This window comes from Ceratotherium simum, chromosome 8 (assembly GCF_057802395.1).
Source record: "Ceratotherium simum simum isolate JZ-2026a chromosome 8, ASM5780239v1, whole genome shotgun sequence".
NCBI classification, from domain to species: Eukaryota; Metazoa; Chordata; class Mammalia; order Perissodactyla; family Rhinocerotidae; genus Ceratotherium; species Ceratotherium simum.
In genome coordinates this window covers 798,803-819,693 of record NC_141907.1, presented here as the reverse complement: position 1 = coordinate 819,693, position 20,891 = coordinate 798,803, and the positions used below count along the sequence as shown (strand labels likewise).

General features: G+C 60.3%; 1 protein-coding gene across 5 annotated transcripts in view; it reads right to left on the bottom strand.

Annotated features, from left to right (window-relative positions):
• UVSSA (UV stimulated scaffold protein A) overlaps positions 1 to 20,891 on the bottom strand; it is a 32,630-nt gene that overhangs the window by 10,858 nt on the left and 881 nt on the right. For 3 of the 5 annotated variants that reach the window (XM_087434780.1, XM_087434779.1, XM_087434782.1), the window contains exons 2-8: positions 18,742 to 18,841; positions 16,728 to 17,058; positions 15,811 to 15,931; positions 14,495 to 14,869; positions 13,357 to 13,469; positions 13,130 to 13,258; positions 3,287 to 3,398 (exon numbers count right to left, since the gene is read on the bottom strand). In XM_087434780.1, coding sequence (XP_087290906.1) covers positions 3,287 to 3,398; positions 13,130 to 13,258; positions 13,357 to 13,469; positions 14,495 to 14,869; positions 15,811 to 15,931; positions 16,728 to 17,058; positions 18,742 to 18,841 — 1,281 coding nt within the window. Of the gene's footprint in view, positions 1 to 3,286; positions 3,399 to 13,129; positions 13,259 to 13,356; positions 13,470 to 14,494; positions 14,870 to 15,810; positions 15,932 to 16,727; positions 17,059 to 18,741; positions 18,842 to 19,966; positions 19,997 to 20,891 lie in introns of those variants that run through there. The other 2 variants (XM_014788813.2, XM_087434781.1) reach the window with 2 other exon arrangements.

Below are 20,891 nucleotides of genomic sequence, written 5' to 3'. Positions count from 1 at the left end.
TCCCGGCCGCGGGCGTCGGACCAACTACAGGATCTGGGCTCAAATCTCCCACGGTTGCTTTTAGAAAGATTCATAAAAATGCCCAAATCCCCCTTCTGTTTAAATGGACCGAGGGCCGCCCATTTGCCTGAAGCAACACAGCAGCGGAGGGAGCCAGCGAGCACGAGATCGATGGCTCGCGGAAACGGGGTGGCCAGGGCGCCAGCAGAGGTGGGCTGCGCGCCTGACATTATTGATTCCACCCCGCGCAGCTGGCCTTGTAATTAAAATGTAAATTTGAGGAAGAGATTATGTCCTGACAGAAGTGCCAGGATTAAGGGGAAGATAAAAGCCCTTCAGTGAAAATGCAGAGAAAGAAACAAGGAGGAGAAAGTGCCGGTCTCCTTGTGGCGTGGACTGAGAGGGAAGCCACTGCGGATGCTCCACGTTTAACTGAAATGACCGCGACGGGATGCGAACTGGCCTCATGAACTGGCCCACTGCGTCCTCCGTGTCTGCAAACCTCCAGAACTCACTCTGCGAGAGGCGGGACGAGGCCGGCGCCCCACCCCGCATGCCCACCACTGCCCCACCCGGCCTGAGGGCAGCCCCTCCACTCCACTTCCCAGCAGCGTGACCTGGGGTGTCTCAGGGGGCGGAGCCTGATACCAGAGCAGAGCCCCGGCCTGGAGACCAGTCCCACCTTCATCCTCCACACCTGCCCAGCGCCCTGGGACCCTCCTTTGGATCCGGCAACCCTCGGCCAGGCAGGGCAGCGGCTGACCCGCCTGCAGAGCCCCTGCGGTCCTGGGCTGCCACACTCTCCACAGCCACATTTTCTCACTAGACTCTGTCTAGAGAACACAAACAAACAGCGCCCGGCCCAGACCCACGTGAGCCATTGTCACCATCCAGGTTAGAAGGTCGAGAGCCACTCAGAGGGAGCGGTGAATGAGCAGCAGCACAGCTCCCGAGCCCAAGGCCAGGCATCACCTGGGCACTGTGCTTGGGGACACAGGCCCTGCTGGCCTGCAGCCTCACTGGAAGCGGATGGTCAGACACCGGCAATGGGGACCATGGCACAGCCGAGAGCCAAGTGCCACAGGAGCGCGGGGTAGTGGGGTGGGTATCCCGGGTCCCTGCTTCGAGGGACAAACACCTGCAGCCCAGGCAGGAGCGGCAGCGGTCAGATGAAGCTCACACGGGACAGCTTATCTCTGCGGCCGTGCCTGAGGCCATGGCTCAGCTGGCAACACCTGGAGGCGTGTTCACCCGCTGTGGTGCTGGGCTGGGCCGGGCGCCCACCTGTGCCTCCCCGGGGGCTGGGGCTTCCTCGCAGCATGGCAGCCCGGGCTGTCCAAGGAGCATCCCACGACCAGGGTGGGCCACGTGGCCTTTACACCCAGTCCTCTCTGCTGGGCTCTGGGTCAGCAGGACGAGCCACCTAGATTTAAGGGAGGCCAGAGGACCTGCACCGTCTACAGCCTGGCCAGGGAGCGGGGCAGCTCTGCCACCTCTGCTGACGGCCGGCAAGCACTCTGCCATCTGCGCGCCCACCTCCCCGTAGTCAAGTGGGGGCGGTGTAGACAGACCGCACCAGGGACAGTGGCTAATGGTGGTGTTATTATTACCAGCCACCGAGCACAAGCCAAAGGCCAGAGGAAACCTCATTGGCAGGACGTGCAGAGGGCCAGGCAAAGTGCCTGTGGCGAGACGACGAGCCGAGGGTCAGAGCCGGCTCCCAGACCCCAGAGGAGGAGCCCAGGGCCTCACGGCCACGCAGCTGGGCCCCTGCTGGGCACCAGGAGGGGTAGAGGACGAGGGGCACAGACAGGCCGAGGGGTCTGGGCAGACGAGACTGCCTGGCACAGTGACAAGGAGCTCAGGCAAGGGCCATCGGGCTCCGGGGCTGCAGGACGCTGGAAGAGCGGCTGGGGGCTGAGCAGGCCACCCCTGCAGGCCTGCCCCCGCTGCCCACTGTCCCACCCCAGCCGAAGGAGGGCAGTCACTGTGCCTGACGCATGCCTTAGCACCTCCCGAGTGCCTCGTGGGTGGGCTGGGGGACGGCGTCCTCCAGGGACCACAGAAGACGATTTCCGATGCGACGGGTTTGGAAGAACATAGATCGGAGGGCATGGGGTGGTGGGAGGGGGCAGCAGTCAGAAGAGACCCACAGGCTAAGGGCAGCAAGGCCGGGGCACGGGGTGAGGCCAGAGGGGTCGGGGAGAGCCAACCCACCAGGCCTGTCCCTGCCGGCCGTGGCCCCTGGAGGCCTGGCAGCAGGGACGGGTCTGGCAGCAGCCCCAGGCGTGCAGATGGCAGGCGCGGAGTAAACAGGGCCGTGCAGACGGAGTGTCGTGAGGCTGGCCGTGCTCACTTGGTGTGACACTCCTGATGGGCCATCCCTTTGCACTCAAGTTGTCTAATCATCTAAATCCTTTTAAAAAATTTACATTTCATCTTTCAGACTCTGATCAAATCAACTTGTCTATTCACCACAAAAGCCACAGGTCTTGTTTTCATTTGCTTCCTCTGGACGTGGGGTGCTGCCCCCACACTCCTTCTCCCTGGAGGGCCACAATCCTGGGGTGCAGAACGTGGCTTTTGGAGGTTTTTTGGAAAAGAAGAAAACTAGGCAGGAAAGACCAGTCACAGGCAGTTGGCATGACGTGGCTCCGTGTCACAGAATAAACGGACTTCCTGGACCGACACTGAGTCTTCAGTCCACAAATGGTGAGGACGCACGCCGCCTTGCTTGTGACACCCCCAAGACACGGCGACTGGGGAGCAGGGGAGCCAGAGAACATGGGGCAGTGGCCTCCTGCCATCGGCTCCCTCTCACCCCAAACGGCCGTCGCTGCAGGAACCCAGCCGCCTGCCCACCGACGCCCCCCCCGAGTACAGGAGCTGTGTTCACTCTCTGTCCAGGGGCCCATCACCCCTGGACTCGCTCCCCACTGTCGAGACTCTGCATCGAGTTGGGGCCCTGGAGGCCTCTGCTCTGTGTGGACAGCCTGGCTGTGCCCACGGGGACTAGGGGTAGGTCCTGCCCGGCTGGGGGACAGCGGGAGCCCGGCCTCCTACTCAGGCACAAGAGGAGAATGACACGATTCTCAGTGAAAGCAGCTCTGCAGTGTCACAGGACAGGGCCGCAGTGAACTTCAGGACCACATGGCTTGGACTGGGGGACACGCACCATGGCCACCCCCTACACATGGTGGGCCCCAGATCCCAGACGTGAGGTCACGCCCCGAGGGGCAGTGCCCTGAGCGGGACCCCTCAGGGCACCCCCCACCCCGCCACTCACCGTACTCAGGCCACAGGTGGTCGGGGATGCAGGCCTCGTACCCCTCCTTCTCCGGGACCTCCACAAAGTCCTGGTCGTCCTCATCCTCATCCTCGTCCCCCAGGGCTGCCGTCTGTGGAAACACCCCCAGACCTGTGCGTGAAAACAGCAGGCAGAGCCAGAGACGCCTGACTCTACTTCTGTGGAGCTCTCTCTCCCAGCTGGGGTCGGAGTTTCAGTCACGCCGGATACATTTAAGCTGGTCTCCAAGCCTAGTCCCCTTCCAACAATCACACTGGCCCTGCAGCCCTCCTCTGGCGGCCGTCTAGAGTCCAGTCCAAACCACGACATGGAAACCGCCCAGCTGCGAGCCTGCTGAAGCGCATGCGGTGGGCATCGCCGTGCAGCCTCGCAGAGCACACACACTTTCAAATCCCCGATGAGCCAGCAGATCTCCCTCCGACGAGAGGGAGACGGGCCCTCCTCCTGGGAGCAGCCGCGGGCTGTGTCCAGCTTATGCCAGGCCAGCTCCCCACTCTGGCCTCTGGTGGTGCCAGTATGACCACAGCACTTCTGCAATATTCCGTCTTTAACAATGACTTGTGAAAAGCCACTGAAGAGTTTCCTTTGGATGAGGCCACCTCCCAGGCGCTGGTCAGTGTGGTGCGGTTGCCCACGCTGGAGACAGCCCATTGCCACCGAAGAGGCAGGGCCACCTCCGTCCCTCCCGCCCAAGGACCTGAAGAACCAACACCTGGACCCTCCGCCCTCTGCCCCGTCCCATTCCTGGGCAGCACCCAGCCCGGTAGGAGCAGCCAGGACTCTGAGCAGGGAGGATTCATCCACGCAGGTCAGAGGGTCCTCTGTAAAGCAGGAGGGGAGCTGCCCCCTGGGTGACCAATGGCCACGCTCACATGCCAATGTGCCAGGACCACCTACAGCAGGAGTCGGCGCCCGCGACAGCCCTGCCCAGACAGCCCTGCCACAGAAAACTCCCCCAGGCCTGGCTCAGCCTCCCTCTCCCACACCCCCACATTCTTAATGACCACACACAGCCCCAGGACGGGGCGTGGGGGGAGCGACCCCCACGGTGACCTGCCCTTCCTGAGAGGGTCAGAGTAGAAAGGCACCCAGAAGCCCTGCCCCACTGCCAACCGCACCCAGAACACTCAGGCTGACTCAGCCAAACCAGGGCGCCGTTTCTTGCCTCCAGCCTCTCAGGCCAGGAGGGGGCTGCTGCCCCCAGAGCAGCAACACCTGCCGCGGTGCCACAGCCAATTCCCGCCCCCCTGAAGGAAACATCCAGAAGGGAGACCCCTGTTGGACGAGCACCAACCAAGGGGACCTTCCAGGCTGTGAGAGGCAGAACCACATGACACAGCCTCCACTTCTGAAGTCCTCGACAGCCACACCACAGAGGCACAACCTCGGCCTGGACAGAGAAGGATCGAGCCTCCCAAACCCGCTGACCCACAGGCAGGAGCCATGTGCACGCCCCACGCCCAGCCCACAGCACCCCCAGCTGCCAGTCACCAGAGCCCGTGGCGGCCAGGGGCCAGGGGCATCAGCCCACACCTGGCCGCACCTGCAGGACCCAGGAGCCTGGCTGGCAGCATAATCAGATGCAAATGCACTTGTTTAGGTAGAACCTGCGGCCGTGCATCTGGGAGCCCGGGAGACATTCATCACTGGAAACAGTAATTTTTGTTATCAGTCTAACACTGATCAAAAGGGAAGCCTGTCTCCACCGCTGACCTGTGAGACGCTCCAATTATACTCTTTGGAAATGACAGGGGCACTTAACTCCGGAGCCGAGCAAATGACGACCATCAATCACGTTTGAATAACAATGAGCCACGGACCTGAAAATTATTTTTGTATAGAATCTACCCAGGAATTTATGAAAGGTGGAGAGCGGCCCAAGGTTTCGGGTATTACGGTTCTCGGCTGGTGCAGCGCGTTTCAAACACTAAACAGAATTTATGTGTTAATTTTCTAAAAGGTAGACGTGGACTGGGTGCTACAATGCGTAACACACAGTGCCAGGTTTAAATATGGGGTCATTTTCATAAAATATTACGCTTATTGCACACACCCTTGAATTTCAGCAGGGACTTTTATTAAATTTTCATTTCCTAAAAAATATTTAGCTGCTTAGCTAACTATTAGGAATTATACCTTCTTTCTCCCCTAAACTAAACTAAAACTGTTTATTCCTGTGATTAAATATGGAGGCCTGGGCTCCTCTTTGTTCTTAAATTAGTACTGTTAAGGCCGGCCAGGGCTGCACACGTCTCCACCACGACCCGTGTCCTCTGTAAACACCTGGGGACCCCGTCTGGGTCCACACAGCTACTGCGTAAGGTCCCCGCGGCCAGCCCTCCAGGCAGAACTTTGCTGGGACAACCCTGGGGCTTTCTCTGCAAGAGCCGCACAGCGTCCACTTCTGTACCTGAGCCTCAAATCTTTAGCGGCTGGAGTCACCACTCAAACTACGCAACGCAGGACTAGGCACTCTCAGACTGCATTCGAGCTGGAAGCTCCTATGCTCCAGTCTAGTTCATGTGGGGTGCCCTCGGCTGTCTGAAAACCCTGGAGCACGCAGGGCCCCTGGATGTCTGGCTCTGGGCGCACTGCATACCAGGGAAGGCAGGACGCCTGAAGTCACGACACAGTCACGGCTACTGTGACACCTGTGTGACCTGCTCAAGGGCCACACACCAAATGCCTGTTCAGAGAAAAGAAACAGCACCAGCCAGGCCACACAGTCCTCTCCAAGACCCTGGAAAGGGAGCACAGCTCAGGAAAACCGAGGCCCACAGGAAAAGGTCCATCTGTGCTCAGCAAGGGGCCAGTCCAGTGGTTCGAGGCAGCAGTGGTGGCAACCTCCCCTCAAAGTCAAAGATCACAGATTGGAAGGAAGCCAGCACTGGGGGGTGGGAGGGCAGAGCAGGGGCATGTGGACACTCAAGGATCCTGGGAAGGAGACCAGGCCCTAAGGAGGTGTCCAGCTGAAGGTGGGCGGTCTTCAAAGTGGGGTCAGACTTGTGAACTGTTCTCAGGAGCAGTCTGCAGGGAGCTGTGTCACAGTGGCAGTGACACAACGCACAACACGGAGCACCAGAGAAACTGTACCTGGCCTGGTCTGGGGCTCTGCCAGCCTGGCCGCTCCCGGGCGTGCGCCCGCCACCCCTATCTGGTGAAGTCCTCAGGCAGCTGGTCAGACCCCTGAGGCCAATAGGACGCCTCCTGCGCGTCATGGAGGTCTGGGGAGAGGGCCAGGCCCGCAGGACTGGATGAGAGCCTCCCAGATGCGCAGCCCGCGCGCGGCGGCAGGGAAGCGCAGAGGAGGGCTCCGGCTCCCTGCGGTTTTATACAAATTGACTCTCAGCCACAGTTAAAAGGATTTAGAAAAATGAGCCTCGGCAATCATAATTAAGCAAGCAATAAAATGGCTAAAATATACAACGCAATCAGTTTACAGAAGTCGGGCAGCGAGGTTACTAATTACTCGAGAAGGAACAGGAAGAGTGGCCTCACGCCGGAGCCGGCTGCCCGCCAGACGCGTGCCCAAGATACAGCTGAGGCCGTTAAATAAATTTTGTCCCATCTAATTAACTGGGGCACAATCTCAATTACTTTTCACCCAAGAAATCACTTTTGTTCAGTTTTTTATGTGTCTGTTTCCCTTTTCTTAAAAAAAAAAATGATGTAAAGCCTCGTCAGACAAGTGAGCTCCAAGCTGCATTTGTCTTTCAGTGGCTTGATGGCCATGCATTTAAAACCCCATTCTATCTTATAAACCAAAAATTAAACGTGCTCAGCTGTGATGGTCGTCATTGCATCTGCTATTTATATGCTAATACCCTCCCTGGAAGGCCGCGCAAATTGCCCAACCAGGCCAATATCTCATGTGCATCTCCTGCTGCGGGACGCACCTTTAGAGGGCAGAGGGACGGCACAGCGCAGGCTGACCACGGCAAGCAGGCGGGCACAGGGACCTATGGGCAGCACCGCCAGGGCCCAGTGAAGCCTGCTTGCACACCACCGACTGCGATGAGCATGTCTGTGACTCTAAAGGAGAATCTGAGAATGATACTGAAGCAAATCACCATGTTCTAGAATAACTTCCCTTTCTCATCTGATCTAAATTGGCCACAGGAGTCAGGTTCTGAAAAGGCCTTGCTGTGCAGTGCCGCATCCAGCCTGCTGGGGGTGTGAGAGGTGGCCGCCTCCACTGCAGGTCAAGAGATGCCTGGAGGTCAGTTTCCAGGGCAAGGCTGGGGCCAAAAGCTCTGTTGGGTCTGTAAACAGCCGGACAGATGGGTAAGGGCACTTCCATCAACCCATCGTGGGATGGTGGCCCAGGCAACACAGGCCAGGCAGCCGAGTCTGTGCTGCAGCCCAGATGGACAGCCCCCTCCTCCCGGGTGGCCAAACTGGGGCTTGCTGCTGGATTTGGTGTGAGATGTGGCCTGGGTAGAGGCTTGGAGCCAGTGCATTGGACTGGGAGTGGCCAGAGTGAGTGCACGCACAGGGAGCAGGCCATGTTCTCACCTGGACCGCCTGTACTTCACACCTGGGCCACCTGCACATCTCACCTGGGCTGCCTGCACTTCACACCTGGGCCGCCTGCATGTCTCACCTGGGCCTCCTGTACGTCACACCTAGGCCACCTGTACTTTACACCTGGGCCACCTGCACTTCACACCTGGGCCACCTGCACTTCACACCTGGACCACCTGCATGTCTCCCCGGAGCCACCTGTACTTCATACCTGGGCCACCCACATGTCTCACCTGGGCCACCTACACTTCACACCTGGGCCACCTGCACTTCACACCTGGACCACCTGCATGTCTCACCAGGGCTGCCTGTACTTCACACCTGGGCCACCTGCATGTCTCACCTGGGCAGCCCAGACCTCACACCTGGGCCGCGTGCACTTCACACCTGGGCCGCATGCACTTCACACATGGGCCACCCACACGTCTCAGCTGGACAGCCTACACTTCGCATAAAGCAACATCACATGCAATGGAGCGCCCAATCGCTTCATGGTTAGAGCAGCCTCTTGCTCTTACTCAGGAGGCTCTCACCCCCTGCAACCCACAGAGAAAGCTAACTCAGGAGTGGGAGAAGAAAGCACTCAACACTTGCTCCTCCAGGGCCCGATTAAAACCTGCTCTCCTCCCTCAGCCTGACCTGCTCAGGTGAGAGCACAGGTGGCCAGAATACCAGCCCTGGTCACAGGGGCAGGGCAGTGCTCACCCTGTGACTCTGTGGGTGGCATATTCAGCGTCTTGGTCTTGGGAGGAAGCCCACACAATGTACCCAGACTCAATCTTCTCATCTGTAAATTGGGGTAATAATATACTCTATCTTCTGAGGCTGCTTTTGAAATTGAAGGGACAATTCTATGTGGAGGTGTTCAGAAGAGAACAGGCCCGTTCAGGAAGGGAGACAGGATGCAGGTGCATGTGCAGCAGTGTGGCAGAGCCCAGGGGCCGGGGCCGTGCGGCAGGGCTGGTGGAGGGAGAGGGTTGGCCCTGAGCAGCTGGGCTCTGGCCACTGGGCCTCAGACACTCTCCCAGTCCTCGAGAGAGAACGGTGTGTGCACACCCCACCCCCAGCTGCCAGCTCCCAGCACCCGGCACCAGGACCAGCTTGGCCTTCAGCGTGATGGAAGGGGCGTGTCACCAGGAAGGTTGTTTACTGGCCCTGCCATGTGCAAGGTCCCGACGCCGCTGATTTAGTTTCCCTGCCTCCCTGGGGTGCCTAACGCACCCAACATTTCACTCCCTGGGTTTCCTGCTCTGTCCTTTCTACCTATAGGAAGCCAGTACGCACACGGCTCCAGCAGCACAGAACACTCGTCCACACCACAGCAAAGAGAGCAGCCGCCCCTCGGCCGCACCGGCGCAGGCGGGAGGTGCTCCCTGTCCGAGGAGCAGTCTGGTAGGAAGGCTAGTCCAGAGGGCAGCAGGCGGCCAACTCAGAAAGAGAACCTTACATAGAATCAAGTGGATTGATCTCTGTCTTTGGCAGGAGTGAGGACGTGTCACTGTCAAGACCACGTGGCTGCCACATCAGACTGGGGATTGGTGAGTGGATATTTCAGCCATTTAAACCTATAACCCAATAATTAAAAAAAAAAAAAAAACACACTCCTGATAGTTTAAATAGACTGATGCTTAAAATTATTTTTTTCTGACTTACTGGTTTGTAGAAAATTAACATTTTGTTAATTATACAACACAAAATCATTGATGATCTTAGCTACATAATTAAATGGCAGGCAATTTAGAAGTTTTCAAATGATTTTTATCAGTTTAACGAATGTAGCAGCCATGGATTATTACACCTCTCCTCCAACAGCAAGGCTAGAAACTAAATCTACCAAACGATGCTCCATATTGATCCACCTAAGATTTATCCCTGGCCTGCTCCACATGCAACGGAGACAGGGACACTATAAAACACACAGTTAAACATATTTAAACTGGCTTAAATATGTTTAAAAGACAGAATATCTATGTCAAAAGGAAGACAATACGCAGAAACCAACAGCAACAAACAGACGAAATGGGAACTCCAAAAAAAAAACAAAAGGCACAAGGCTTGTTCCCAGGTGGCTGCGGGCGGCAGGTCCACCACGCCGGCGTCCCCTGACCTCCGAGGACAGGCTCAGCTCCTCTCCATCATCTGGGCTGCCGTCCAACTTGAACCCTGAGCGTCACACTTGCTTCAGCCCCTTACGTGTTTCTCAGAAGTCCTGACACGTTTCAGTCATGCACTGCTCCCAGCTCAGCCTGCTCTCCCCACGGCCAGGAGGCCGAGCCACGTAAGCGGGAAACACCAAGGCAGTGATTTAAACCCAGGACGTTTCATCTGAAAATGTGCAAAGAACTCGCTCCTAATTTCTAATTCCCATAGACCTCTCGGGCGGGCAGCTCCTGGCCTGCACAGAGCGTGGAGCCGATGTGCAGATATGCGCCGCGTCTATTCTGGGAAGCGGCGTACACCTGAGCGGGGCGCTGCCACTCCGCCGGGCGAGGGGCCCAATCGCTTCATCTCCAGGCACCACAGCCGCCAGCAGGATGAGCACACTCTCTGAGGATTTCAGAGCAGTTCCTTTAAGATCAGGCTGTGCAGAAGCGTCTGCAAGTGTCCGCTGGGCTGATGGAGGCTGTGCGACTCCCTCCCCTGAAGCCACTTCCACTGCAGCTCCGCCTGACAGCCCCGCAGCCACAGGCCCTCAGAAGCCTCAGGTGCCTCCTCCCTGCACTCAGGCACCTTGGGCAGGTCTGCTGGCCAGGTCATGTGGCTGGAGGGGGCAAGGGCCCACGCGCTACCCGCAGCACAGGACACTTGCTGGCTGCCCCTGACTGACCCTGTCGTCCTGTGTGCGAGGGAACAGCGCCCCCTTCACCCTGCCTGGAGGACACAGACACAGCCCCTCGCCAGCCCCTCCAGCCTTCAGAACGGAAGGCGCTGTCTCCTCGACAGAGGGCGTCCCACCCGTCAAGCCGGCCCTGGCCTCAAGCAGCCTGAGGCTGCCCCACTTGACACCCAGGCCTGGATACTCCGTGCCACCCACAGGATGGTGCGAGGGCCCCACAGGCCACGGTGGAGACAGCGCTGACCCTAGGCACAGCAGCTAGTCCCACAGAGGCGTGGGGGTAGTGCCGAGGGCTCCACTAGTGAGGGTCTGAGTCACACGTGAGCTCAGAGGCGGTCGAGGTGCCGACAGGGGAGTGCAGGCAGGCAACCCCCCAGGCCCCCAGCCTGGTACCTTGCCTGTGGCCCCCGCCCACTGCTGACTGGGCCTTTCACATGGCACCCAGAGCAGGCTCCTCCCGCACGGGAAGCCTGAGCCCCTTCAGTCTCCATGAGCCCCCTGGGGCGTCTGCCTGCAAGAGGACTCATCCCAGTGGCCGCCCGCCCACCAATGTCCCACAGGGCACAGCGGGGCCACAGGTGAGCCAGCCACGCAGGAGCGCCTGGTGCCCCAGGTTCTGGTGCTGGCCGGACGCAGCTTCCGGGGACACGTTGATACTCAAGCCCAAGCCTCACTCAGCCCGTCGGGAGACCTGCCCTCCCCCGGTGGCCCTGGAGGAGGCCGTGGAGTTGTGATATCAGGGGGAGGCAGCGGCAGGCCATCCAGAAGGTTCTGTTGCCAGCCCTAGCCGTGCTGCTAGTCCCCAAAGGACCGTGCAGGCTAGCCTCAGGCCTGGCGGGGCAACATCACGCTACCCAGCGACACCTCACAGCTTCTTCCCCAAGGACGCCCGCTGCACAGAAAAGGAGGGCGCCAGCCTGGGTGTGTCAGCCCCGCTCCTCCAGACACAGCCACGGAGGCCAGTCCTCAGGTTGCTGAGAAGGGGGTGCACAGGGAAGACACCCCAGATCCCCACACCCCTCCCTGCTCTCAGGCCCAGCCTCCTGCTCTGACGCCCTGACCCTGAGTCTGCTAAGGTTTAGAAATAAATTCCTCTCGGCGTGCTAGCACACGCTGACCAGATCCATCGTCTCCCTCCCATGACCAGAAAGCGACCTTTTACATTGCAAAAAAAGTTCCTTGGTTAAAATTCACAAAACTAACTTATTTCTTAGTTAAGTTGCACACTCCAGCGAAGCTCTGTGAGGAGCTGGTGAGCGCCCACAGAAACCAGGCTCCCCAACAGGCAGCCTTGAGCTAATTACACTGGCACCTGTCTGCCTGCGTTTGCCTTCCTGATTTCCTCGCACTCGCTCCGTCCTCGACAGAACGGCAAGATCGCCCTCTGCCGGTCCCTGGGGGCCACACACCATGCAAAGTGGAGGACAGACGTGGGGCCGCGCTTAAGACCCCTGGGAAACTGTGCTGCTCAGGAATCCACCCAGTCCTCACAGGCCCCGTGGTGGCAGGCAGCAGGGCGCTGTGAGGGGGTGGCCAGTGGCCCCGTGGGGGCAAGGGCACCGAGCGTCAAGACCCAGAGTGTCGGCCACTCTCATATCCAGGTCTGAGTGGCTTTCAACTTAATCTTTTTCTCAGCAAGAAATGGTGTTATTTTCCACCCAGAACTTCCTTCAGAAACAAGGAGAATTAAATCTATGGCCTCTGGCCTCAGGTGCCGCCCCCAGAACCATGGCCCCTGCCCTCCTCTCCCTCCAGGTCCCAAGGGATGTGAAGCTGGTGCACGAGCTCGAGGCTGCGGCCCAGGCTCAGTCAGGGTGGGGAAGGGGCAGTGGGCCCGCACCCGGTCACCAAGTGCCCCCAGTCGGGCCACAGGCCTCTCTCGCGCCTGCTCCCGCTCCGCGCGCCTTCCTTGGGGACACGGCACTCAGAGGACCAGCTCCTCCCTTGCAGACCCCACGGTCTCCACGTGCCCAGCACACGGCCACCCTGACCGCCCTCCCTAAGTGGGCACCAGTCCCCACATTCATCCCGCTTGGCCACCTGAGAGCTCCAGTGGGGCCTGCTTGGGACGACGACCGTGCCCACCTCCCTGCACCAGGGGCAGTGCCCTCTGCGCAAGCCTGGAGGGACACGTCCAGACTCTGTGCCCTGCAGGTGCCCTGGCACCACGCGTCCTCGGCTACAATGCAGGTGGCGAGATCTCCCTCTCCAACTAGAACCTTCCACCCACTCCCCTAGCTCACTCACCACGCCCTCCTGCCCTGGACCCCGTCCTAGTCCCTCTGGTTATGAGGACGCCCGGGCTGTGGCCTCTGGTTCTTGAGTCCAGGGCTTCCATTTCAGAAAGTCAGTGCTAAGTGAGACAGGAACCGGAATGTCTTGGAGCCCCAGAGACGACTGCTTGCTGAGAGGATCAAAGGGAGGGTCCCCTCGCTGCCCCCCCACGCGCGGGCGGCACTCACCTCCCTTCTGCGCGCCCCCTCGGGCTTGATGTCCAGCTCCCCGGATCTCCTCAGTGCAGTTTCCAACTCCGCCTTCAGGTCAATGGCGCTCTCTAAGTGGCCACCATGGGTCCCTGCACGGGTGAACAGCTGCCAACGAGGGGGCGCGTCACGCGGGCAGGCGGGGTGCCCTGCAACACCCCACTCTGCCCGGTGCTCCCTGCAGGGACCTGACAGGACCCCCTCACCTGCACCCAGGAGCATGCGGCCGGCAGGAACTTGTTGCGGATGAGCTTGAGTGCATCCCGGGCCGAGTGGATGACGGCGCAGTTGTCCTCGTCCTCCCGCACCCGCAGGCTGTCTGCAATGAGGTGCAGGGTCACCGGGGGCACAGCGGGGCCCACGGAGGGTCACCCAGCACCAGAGACGGGACCACCCGGACTTCTGCCCACCCCCACGCCAGCCAGGCATCACCTGCACCCCGAACCTGACGTCACAGAAGATCTGCCGCTCCGTGGTTTTGGTCAAGATTATTCTGGCCTACCCAAGGCCTCCCTCCACAGCAGGCCCGGAGACCTAACGGCACGCACACGCACAGAGACCCTGCCCACGCTGCTCCCAGGATGGAGGCCCCACCCGCCCCTCGGCCATGGGTCCTCTCTCTGGCCCCGCCACCTCGCCTTTCCTCGGCCTTACCGCCTTGCTGCTTGCCATCTGTTCCCCAGCCCCACTGGCCCTCCACTCCGGGGCCAGACAGCGGTCAGCTCCTCGGGGCTTGCAGGGCTCAAGGTAGGGGGCAGCCAAGCCCTCCCGCAGCGACCGTACCTAAAGGCCCCACCCCTTTCCACACCCACGCAGAGAGTGGGGCGCGGTGAGGAAGCCAGGACGAGGGGGCCAGGCCACATGGTGAAACCACAGGTCTCTGCCCCTTCCCTGCCTGGTTGCTGGAACACGGGGGCCATGTGGGGCTCTGGTGTCACCACAAACACCTCGACAGGCCATTTCTCGTTCACATTTCCTCCCAAGCAAGAGCGGGTAGTGCCTGACCCCTGGCAGCTGCCCTCTGACCCAAGAGGGCCTGTGACTGAGCAGCATACCCGCAGCCTCCCCAGGGGCTGCCCGTCACTCGGAGCGTCAGGCCCACCCTGGCCACCACGCCTGCACATCACACCGAAAGCTACCACACGACCCACGGTCTCTAGTCACCCCTCACCCAGCCCCCCACCCCAACCTTGGGGGGCCCTGCCCTGCTCACAGGCCTGGGAAGTCTGAGCTCTTGGAAGCGTCCCTGCGGCCCATGGCCAAGAAGCCGGCACGGCGGGCAGCCTGGGCCAGGTGGCGAGGGAGGGCCCTGACCAGCCAGCAGGAGCCAGGTGAGCCGGTTACCTGAGGAGAGCTCCACGTCCAGCGTGTACTTGTGGGAGCCCAGTCCGTGGCTCCGCACAAACCCTTCCTCGTCGCTGTCCTCGTCCTCATCCTCCTCCTCGTCATCCCAGGGGGCCCCCGTGGTGGCCCAGGGGGGTCCCTCCCTGCCGACAGCTCCTGGACCACGTGCACAGGCAGGCAAGGTCTTGCTGCAGCATGGCTGCTCCTCGTCCTCGTGGCCGGGGGCGCCAGCCTGGCGAGGGCCACCCTCCTCAGACACGCTGGAGGCCATGGCAGGCACGGTGGCCCCAGGGCTCAGAGCCAGGTCAAACGGCACCAGCAGCCTGAAGCAGCTCTCCACCTCCGTGAGGCAGCACCGGATTTCCTCGGACATTTCTGCAAAGACCAAGACGCTGCTTGTCAGGTCCCATCAGGAGAACAGCACCACCACCCCAGCAGGGCCCACCGTCAGAGGAAGGCCATGTTGCAGTAGCAGGCGGGCCGCCCGCACCATCAGCCCTCTCCTTCCTGCCCTCGACAAAGGTCAGTGCCCCGGTGTAGTTGGCAGGGGCTTGTAACTGCCTGAGAAACCACCAGCGTGGCGGTGTGCAGCCCTCCTCCTGGACATCCTGGGTCACACCAGGTCTGAACTGGGCTGTGGTGGTGGCTCGCTGCCACGTCTGTGAATACCAAGTGAGACGTGCTGCCACAGGCAGAACTTCTGGAAGAGGGCGGCCAGCTGAGAGCCATCAGGACACATGCTCCTTCCCAGTCCCCCAGTGCGAGCACACCTCCACCGCCCCACTCTGGCCTCTAGCCTGGGATCTCCCTGGGGCCAGACCAGCTCTCCCTCCTCGGGGCACAGTGGCAGCTTTGCGGCCTTTCCTGAGGCTGGGCTTCCCAGAAGTGCCTTCACCTGGGGCTGCCTCCTGCGTCCCTTACACCCTGGCTGCCCCTCATAGGGAGGCTGCCAGGAAGCAAATAGTGGGGTATTTGGAAGGGGCCATGAAATGAATGGTCAGGGATGCACATCACCCCTTCCCCCGCCTGGGCAGCCTTACAGGAAGTGGTCATCTGAGCATGACCACCAGGGGGCTAGGGAGAGGCGTGGACAACCTGCAAGGGCCCCTCCCAGCGGAAGCCCTGAAGGTTCTTGTGACAGGGCTGGGTCTGTGGCTGAGTGTCTCCCCCAGCCGCTAACCTGCACCGTCTCTGCCCAGCTTGTCTGCCCACCTGCCGCCCCCCACCGGGGGCAGACCCTGTGGTGCGAGGAAAGAGGGGTTGGACACAGCCCCGGGAGCTCTGCCTGGGAAGGAGGGGCGGGGGGGCGGACTCACCCTCCATCTCCCTCGCAGCCTGCTCGGACCTCTCCCTGTAGATTCTGTCCAAGCGCCTTTGCTTCTCCTCTTCTCGCTTTCTCTCTGCCAGAGTCCTCGCATTCACATCTTGAAAATCCACCTGAGAAATGGAGACAAAGATTAGACCTGACCATAAAGAAAATAAAAGTCAAAAATGGGCCTAAGAGAAGACGCACCAGCAAACAGCCAGGGCCTCTGCGGCTCACTTAAGATCACAGCGTTTTAAAACACAAGGAAATACACTTAACTACGATATTTCATCCGCGGAAAAAACACAGCCAGCAGCGTTTCCTACCAAGACAAAAGAGGTAAAGAGACTTCCAGCCCCGAGCATGCACAGGTGGGAAAGCAGCCTGCTCACTCCAACCAGCATGGAAAGGAGACTGCTGGCCAGACCCAGGGGCCTGAAAATACCACCTGAGAATGGACCTCAGACGCACGGCTGGGGAGGCGGCACCCGCAGGCTGTGAGCAGGGACAGGCCGCAGCGAGCTGAGACTGGGCAAGGCCTGGTCTGCTGGAACAGGTCAGGGAGAGGCAGCAGCCAGTCCTGGTGGGTTTCATCCACCCAGTACCAGCCAGAGGCGCGCAGACCCAGGTGGGGACTTGCGGTGTGGGGTGGGACAGATCCTAGAGGGCCGCTCGCGGTCACAGGAGAGGCTGCGCCTGAGAAGCTGCATCTGACTTTTCCTCTTCTCGCCCTAGCCAGGTGCGCAGGCTCAGCTCCATCCACACATGGGGATGGCTTTACACTCCTCCTCCCAAAGCCGCTCCGCGTGTCTCGGGAGCCCTGACCACCCCACCCCACTGGCTGCTCTCTGGCCTGCCCCCCACAAGCAGGGCCAGCAGCTAGAGCTGGGTCTCTCCACCAGGACAGCGCAGTGCGAGGCCACCCACCTGCTTGCTGTGTCTCAGGAAGTGGTAGCCCAAGGCGAGCTTCTTGTAGGCCAAGCCGTACTTCTCGTTCCAGCACTGGATGGCCCGGGTGGCAGCCTGCCTCAGCCTCTGGGCCACCTCCCTGGGGGGCGGCAGGGGGTGCTCGTGGTCGGTGCCCAGCGTGAGCTCCAGGAACTCCTGGAAGTCAGAGACGACCAGCACCCGGAACTGGTGGGACCTGGCAAAGAGCTCGTCCATGATCTGGAAGGCAGAGAGGCGGATCTCAGCGTGCTCCTGGCTCAGCTGGGCCTTCAGCAGGTGGTAGGCATGGCCGAGCTGCTCCTCCGAGGACCTGGGAACGAGAGCCATCCTCACCCAGCGCCCGGACGCGAGGACACGTCAGCTAGGCACACGGTGGCAGGTGCGTGCCCCCAAACCTCTCCCTTTCTTCAGAGCAGGGGGAAGAAGCCACTGCCCACGGCCAACCCAGCCCCTGCCTATGTCTGCGTGGCCCACAAGCCAAGAATGGTTTTTACACTTTTAAATAGTTAGAACGAATCAAAAGAATGATACTTCAGAACACGACACGGGCAAATTCACGCAAGATTCTGTGTCACTGCCCGAAAGGTTTTACTGGGACATAGCCATGCCTGGTCCGCCACATGGTCCCCGCTGCTGTCCAGGCTGAGCCATCCCAGCAGGGACTCTGCGGCTGCAGCCTCAAGTTTTCACCATCCAACCATCCACAGAGTCACAGAGAAAGTTGTGGAAATTCATAAGGAAAACCCAACCAGACCAGACCGGGAAGGCCACAGGGGAGCTCCCGCCCCATCACACACCTCAGTTACTCCAAACAGGAAGGACAACCACTTCACTACTGAAGGAGGATTTCTCTCCCCGCAGGCAACAGCCTGGCCAATGGGAAACACTGCAGCCCAGCCAATGAGAAGCCATTGCCACCTTGAACTGTCACTCTCCCCCAATGGGCTTTCCTTTAGAACAGCCCCTCCCTCCCCTCCTTTTCTCTATAAAAGCAGCTCCCTCGTGTTCTCTAGATTTGCCGCTGGTTCCAGAGCATGCGTATCCTGAAGTGCAATTCTTTTGGCTATTCCCAAATAAATTTGGGCTTTTCAAGTCAACAAAGTCCGCTGACCTGGCACCCAGGCGCACAGCAGACTCCACCCCAAGTGGAGACCACACTGCCCGGCCTCCCCTGCAGGTGCAGCCAGGCTACAGGAGAGGGAAGGCTCTGTGGCCTCCTGGCAGCTGCCCTGGGAAGGAGCTGGCCCACACTCTGTGCCCCCTTGCTGCTCCTCCTCCCAGCCCACCCACCCCCAGCCCCATAAGCCACTGCTGTTTCAGGGTTTTCTGGAGCATACAGTGAAACTCGATCTGAGCTGAAATTTTTTTATCAAAATATAAGTCCTTTATCACTTAAACAATCACTTAAGTTTTCCTGCCTTGTAAATACAGGACACGGACAATCAGTACACCTTGGATTATGTTGTGTCTGAGCAGCTGTCAGCAGATGCCAGCTGGCACCGTCTACAGGGAGAGAAGAGTTGTGGACATGCTCTAAAGACAGACAGTTGCTGAGGAACAACCTGCAGTCGGTGACCTCTAACCTTCGTGCCATCAGACGTTCCAACAGTAAAGAAATAGACGTATAACTAACCTATAAGTCACACGCATGCACTCAAGGACATATGCACTCATAAATTACGTGCTCTATCACACACACACACACACACAAACACAAGAGAGTAACCACAGTCCTAATGCACTCTCCCCACACGCACACCCCCACCCTGGGACCACTGCCCCAGAACGTGACCGCCGGCCAGAGCGGGCACTGCAGGGCCCTGGGGAAATGTCCCAGCAGAGGGAGGCGATGGTGGGGGCAGGCAGGGGAGGGCTGAGACATATGCAGGTGGTGGAAGGCCGGACCCCAGGCGAAGCCCCTCAATTTCCCACGGGGTGTCACGGACTCGCTGGGCCAGCCAGTGACCATGAAATGCTGAACCTTAAGACATACTTGCAAATTTTCTTCAGTTCCTTCATTTTCTCAGGATTCAGTTGGGGTTCTCCTGAAGTTGTGAGCTCTTCTACCAACTTTGAAAGTTTTTGATCCATATCTAGAAATAGGTAACATAGACACTGAGCAGCCATCTCATCCTTCACAGTTCTCAGCTTTATCAACAAACATTTACTGATCTTGGCTGTATGCTGGGCATTCAGGGGGCCGTGGAGCTGGGGTCCTCGTGCCCTGGCCTCTGTGAGATGACCTCCTGGGTGTTGAAAGGTAACATTCAAGGTAATATTCCAAGTGAGGCCAGCAAGGCCCTTCTGGTGGTGATTAGGGAGAACGCAGCCACAGACCCGGAACCCTGGAGCCCTACAATCACACGGGTGCCCAGGAGCTGCAGGATGGCTGTGCTTGGCTACGCGTGTGTGTTAAGGGAAGAAATATAATTGTCTAAATTATATTTACATTAGCTTTTCCCAAATGTGACTGTAGCACTTTCTCACTTGCCAACATTATTCATTCACAACCCACAAAGCAGCCTGTAGAGACTGCAAAGAGTGAATTCTTTGCCAACTTTTATTAACAAGAAACCCGATTTGCGCCTGGGGAGCCACCTGGATGCCAGGTGCAGAGCTGGCAGAGGTAGGCAGTGCAGAGCGCACAGGAGGAGGGCAGGAAGGAAAGGGCCGGGATGGGGGCGGCCGGGCGAGTCTCGCTCAGCAGGACTGAGCCTGGGGGACGCCTGGACGGCTGCAAGGCTTTATTTGGCGGAGGGGCCGGGACCGGCAGGTGTACACGGCCTCTCCAGGAGGCTCGAGAACAGTACCATTTATTGTCGCTGACCCCGGCTCAATACGCACGCGACAGCGGCCGGGGGCGGGGGGCCGAGCACCCCCTCCCCCAACACCCCCGCTGCCCGCAGACCCCCTCCAGGTGGACTTGGCCTGCTCCCTAAGCCCGGGGCGCTGCGGCCCCGCCTGACTGAGGGGGCGTGCCGGGGAGGAGAGACATCCTGAGAACAGGAGAGGTGCAGCCCAGGGAGGAGGGGGCGTCGGGCCGGGAAGGAGGAGAAGGAGGGGCCGTCGTAGTGGGAGGGAGCGTCGTCCCCGGCGGGGAGAAGAAAAGGAAGGGGGCTCGGCCCGCAAAGCGGGCCCTCCCTCTGACCCCGCCCCGTCGCCCCCGGGAGAAGGTCGACTAGACCCCCAACCGGCAGGGCGGCGACCTCTGCACCTACCGCGCAACCAGACCGCTCGCCTCGCCTCGCCCCGCCCCGCCCCTTCCGGCGGCGGGCCGCCGCTGTCACGTGCCCCAGATCTCTACAGTCATTGGCTCGCCTGGTCTGGGTGGTCAGAAACCGAGAACAGCGCGACCTACCGCATCTACCGCGAGACGCGGCCGCTCTCACCTTAGCCCCGCCCCTTCCGGCGGAGGAAGAAGCAACTTCCGGTCACGTGTCCCCTAGCTCGGCAGCCAACGGCTCGTCTTGACCAAGGAGGTACGGGCGCGGGGGCGGGGCCGAGGTCTGCGCAAAGACGCAAGCGCGCTCCCGGCAGGGGAGGGGCGCCCAGGGACGGCGACGCGCGAGAAAAAGGAGGCGGGAGGGCGCAGCAAGTCCTTAAAGGGGCCGCGCGCGCGGGCGCCGGGGCTGGGCTTGCCCGAGGCGTGCGCGCTCGGTCTTCTCCCCGCCGCCGCCAGGAGGCTCGCGGTCCCCGGGCCCTGCGCCTGCGACGACCCGGCCGGGACAGCCCGGGTGGGAGCGGGTGCGCGTTTCTTCCGGGGGCCCCGGAAAGCGCGTCCCCCACTCGCGCCCCTGCGCTGCCGGGAGAGGCTAGGAGGGTCGCGTCCACCCGGGGCCGGGTTGGGGGTCGCGCCGGGCTCCCCCTGGTCCGGGGCGAGGGACGGGGCCCCTATGGGACCTGAGGCGGAGGTGTGGGCCTGGGATGGGGCTTCAGCGAAGTGAAAGGGGGCGGCTTTAGGGGCCGGGGGGATGGTCCAGCCGGGAGGGTCGGCGGTCAGCGCGTGCAGGGCCGTTGGGCAGGGAGAGGCGGAATGACCAGTCCCCCCAGGTCCCTGCAGGTGGCCCCACCCCTTCCTCCAGGGTTTGCGCCCACGTTGTCATTAGAGGCATCGCCCACCTGGGCAGACTTCCTGGGTCGTGT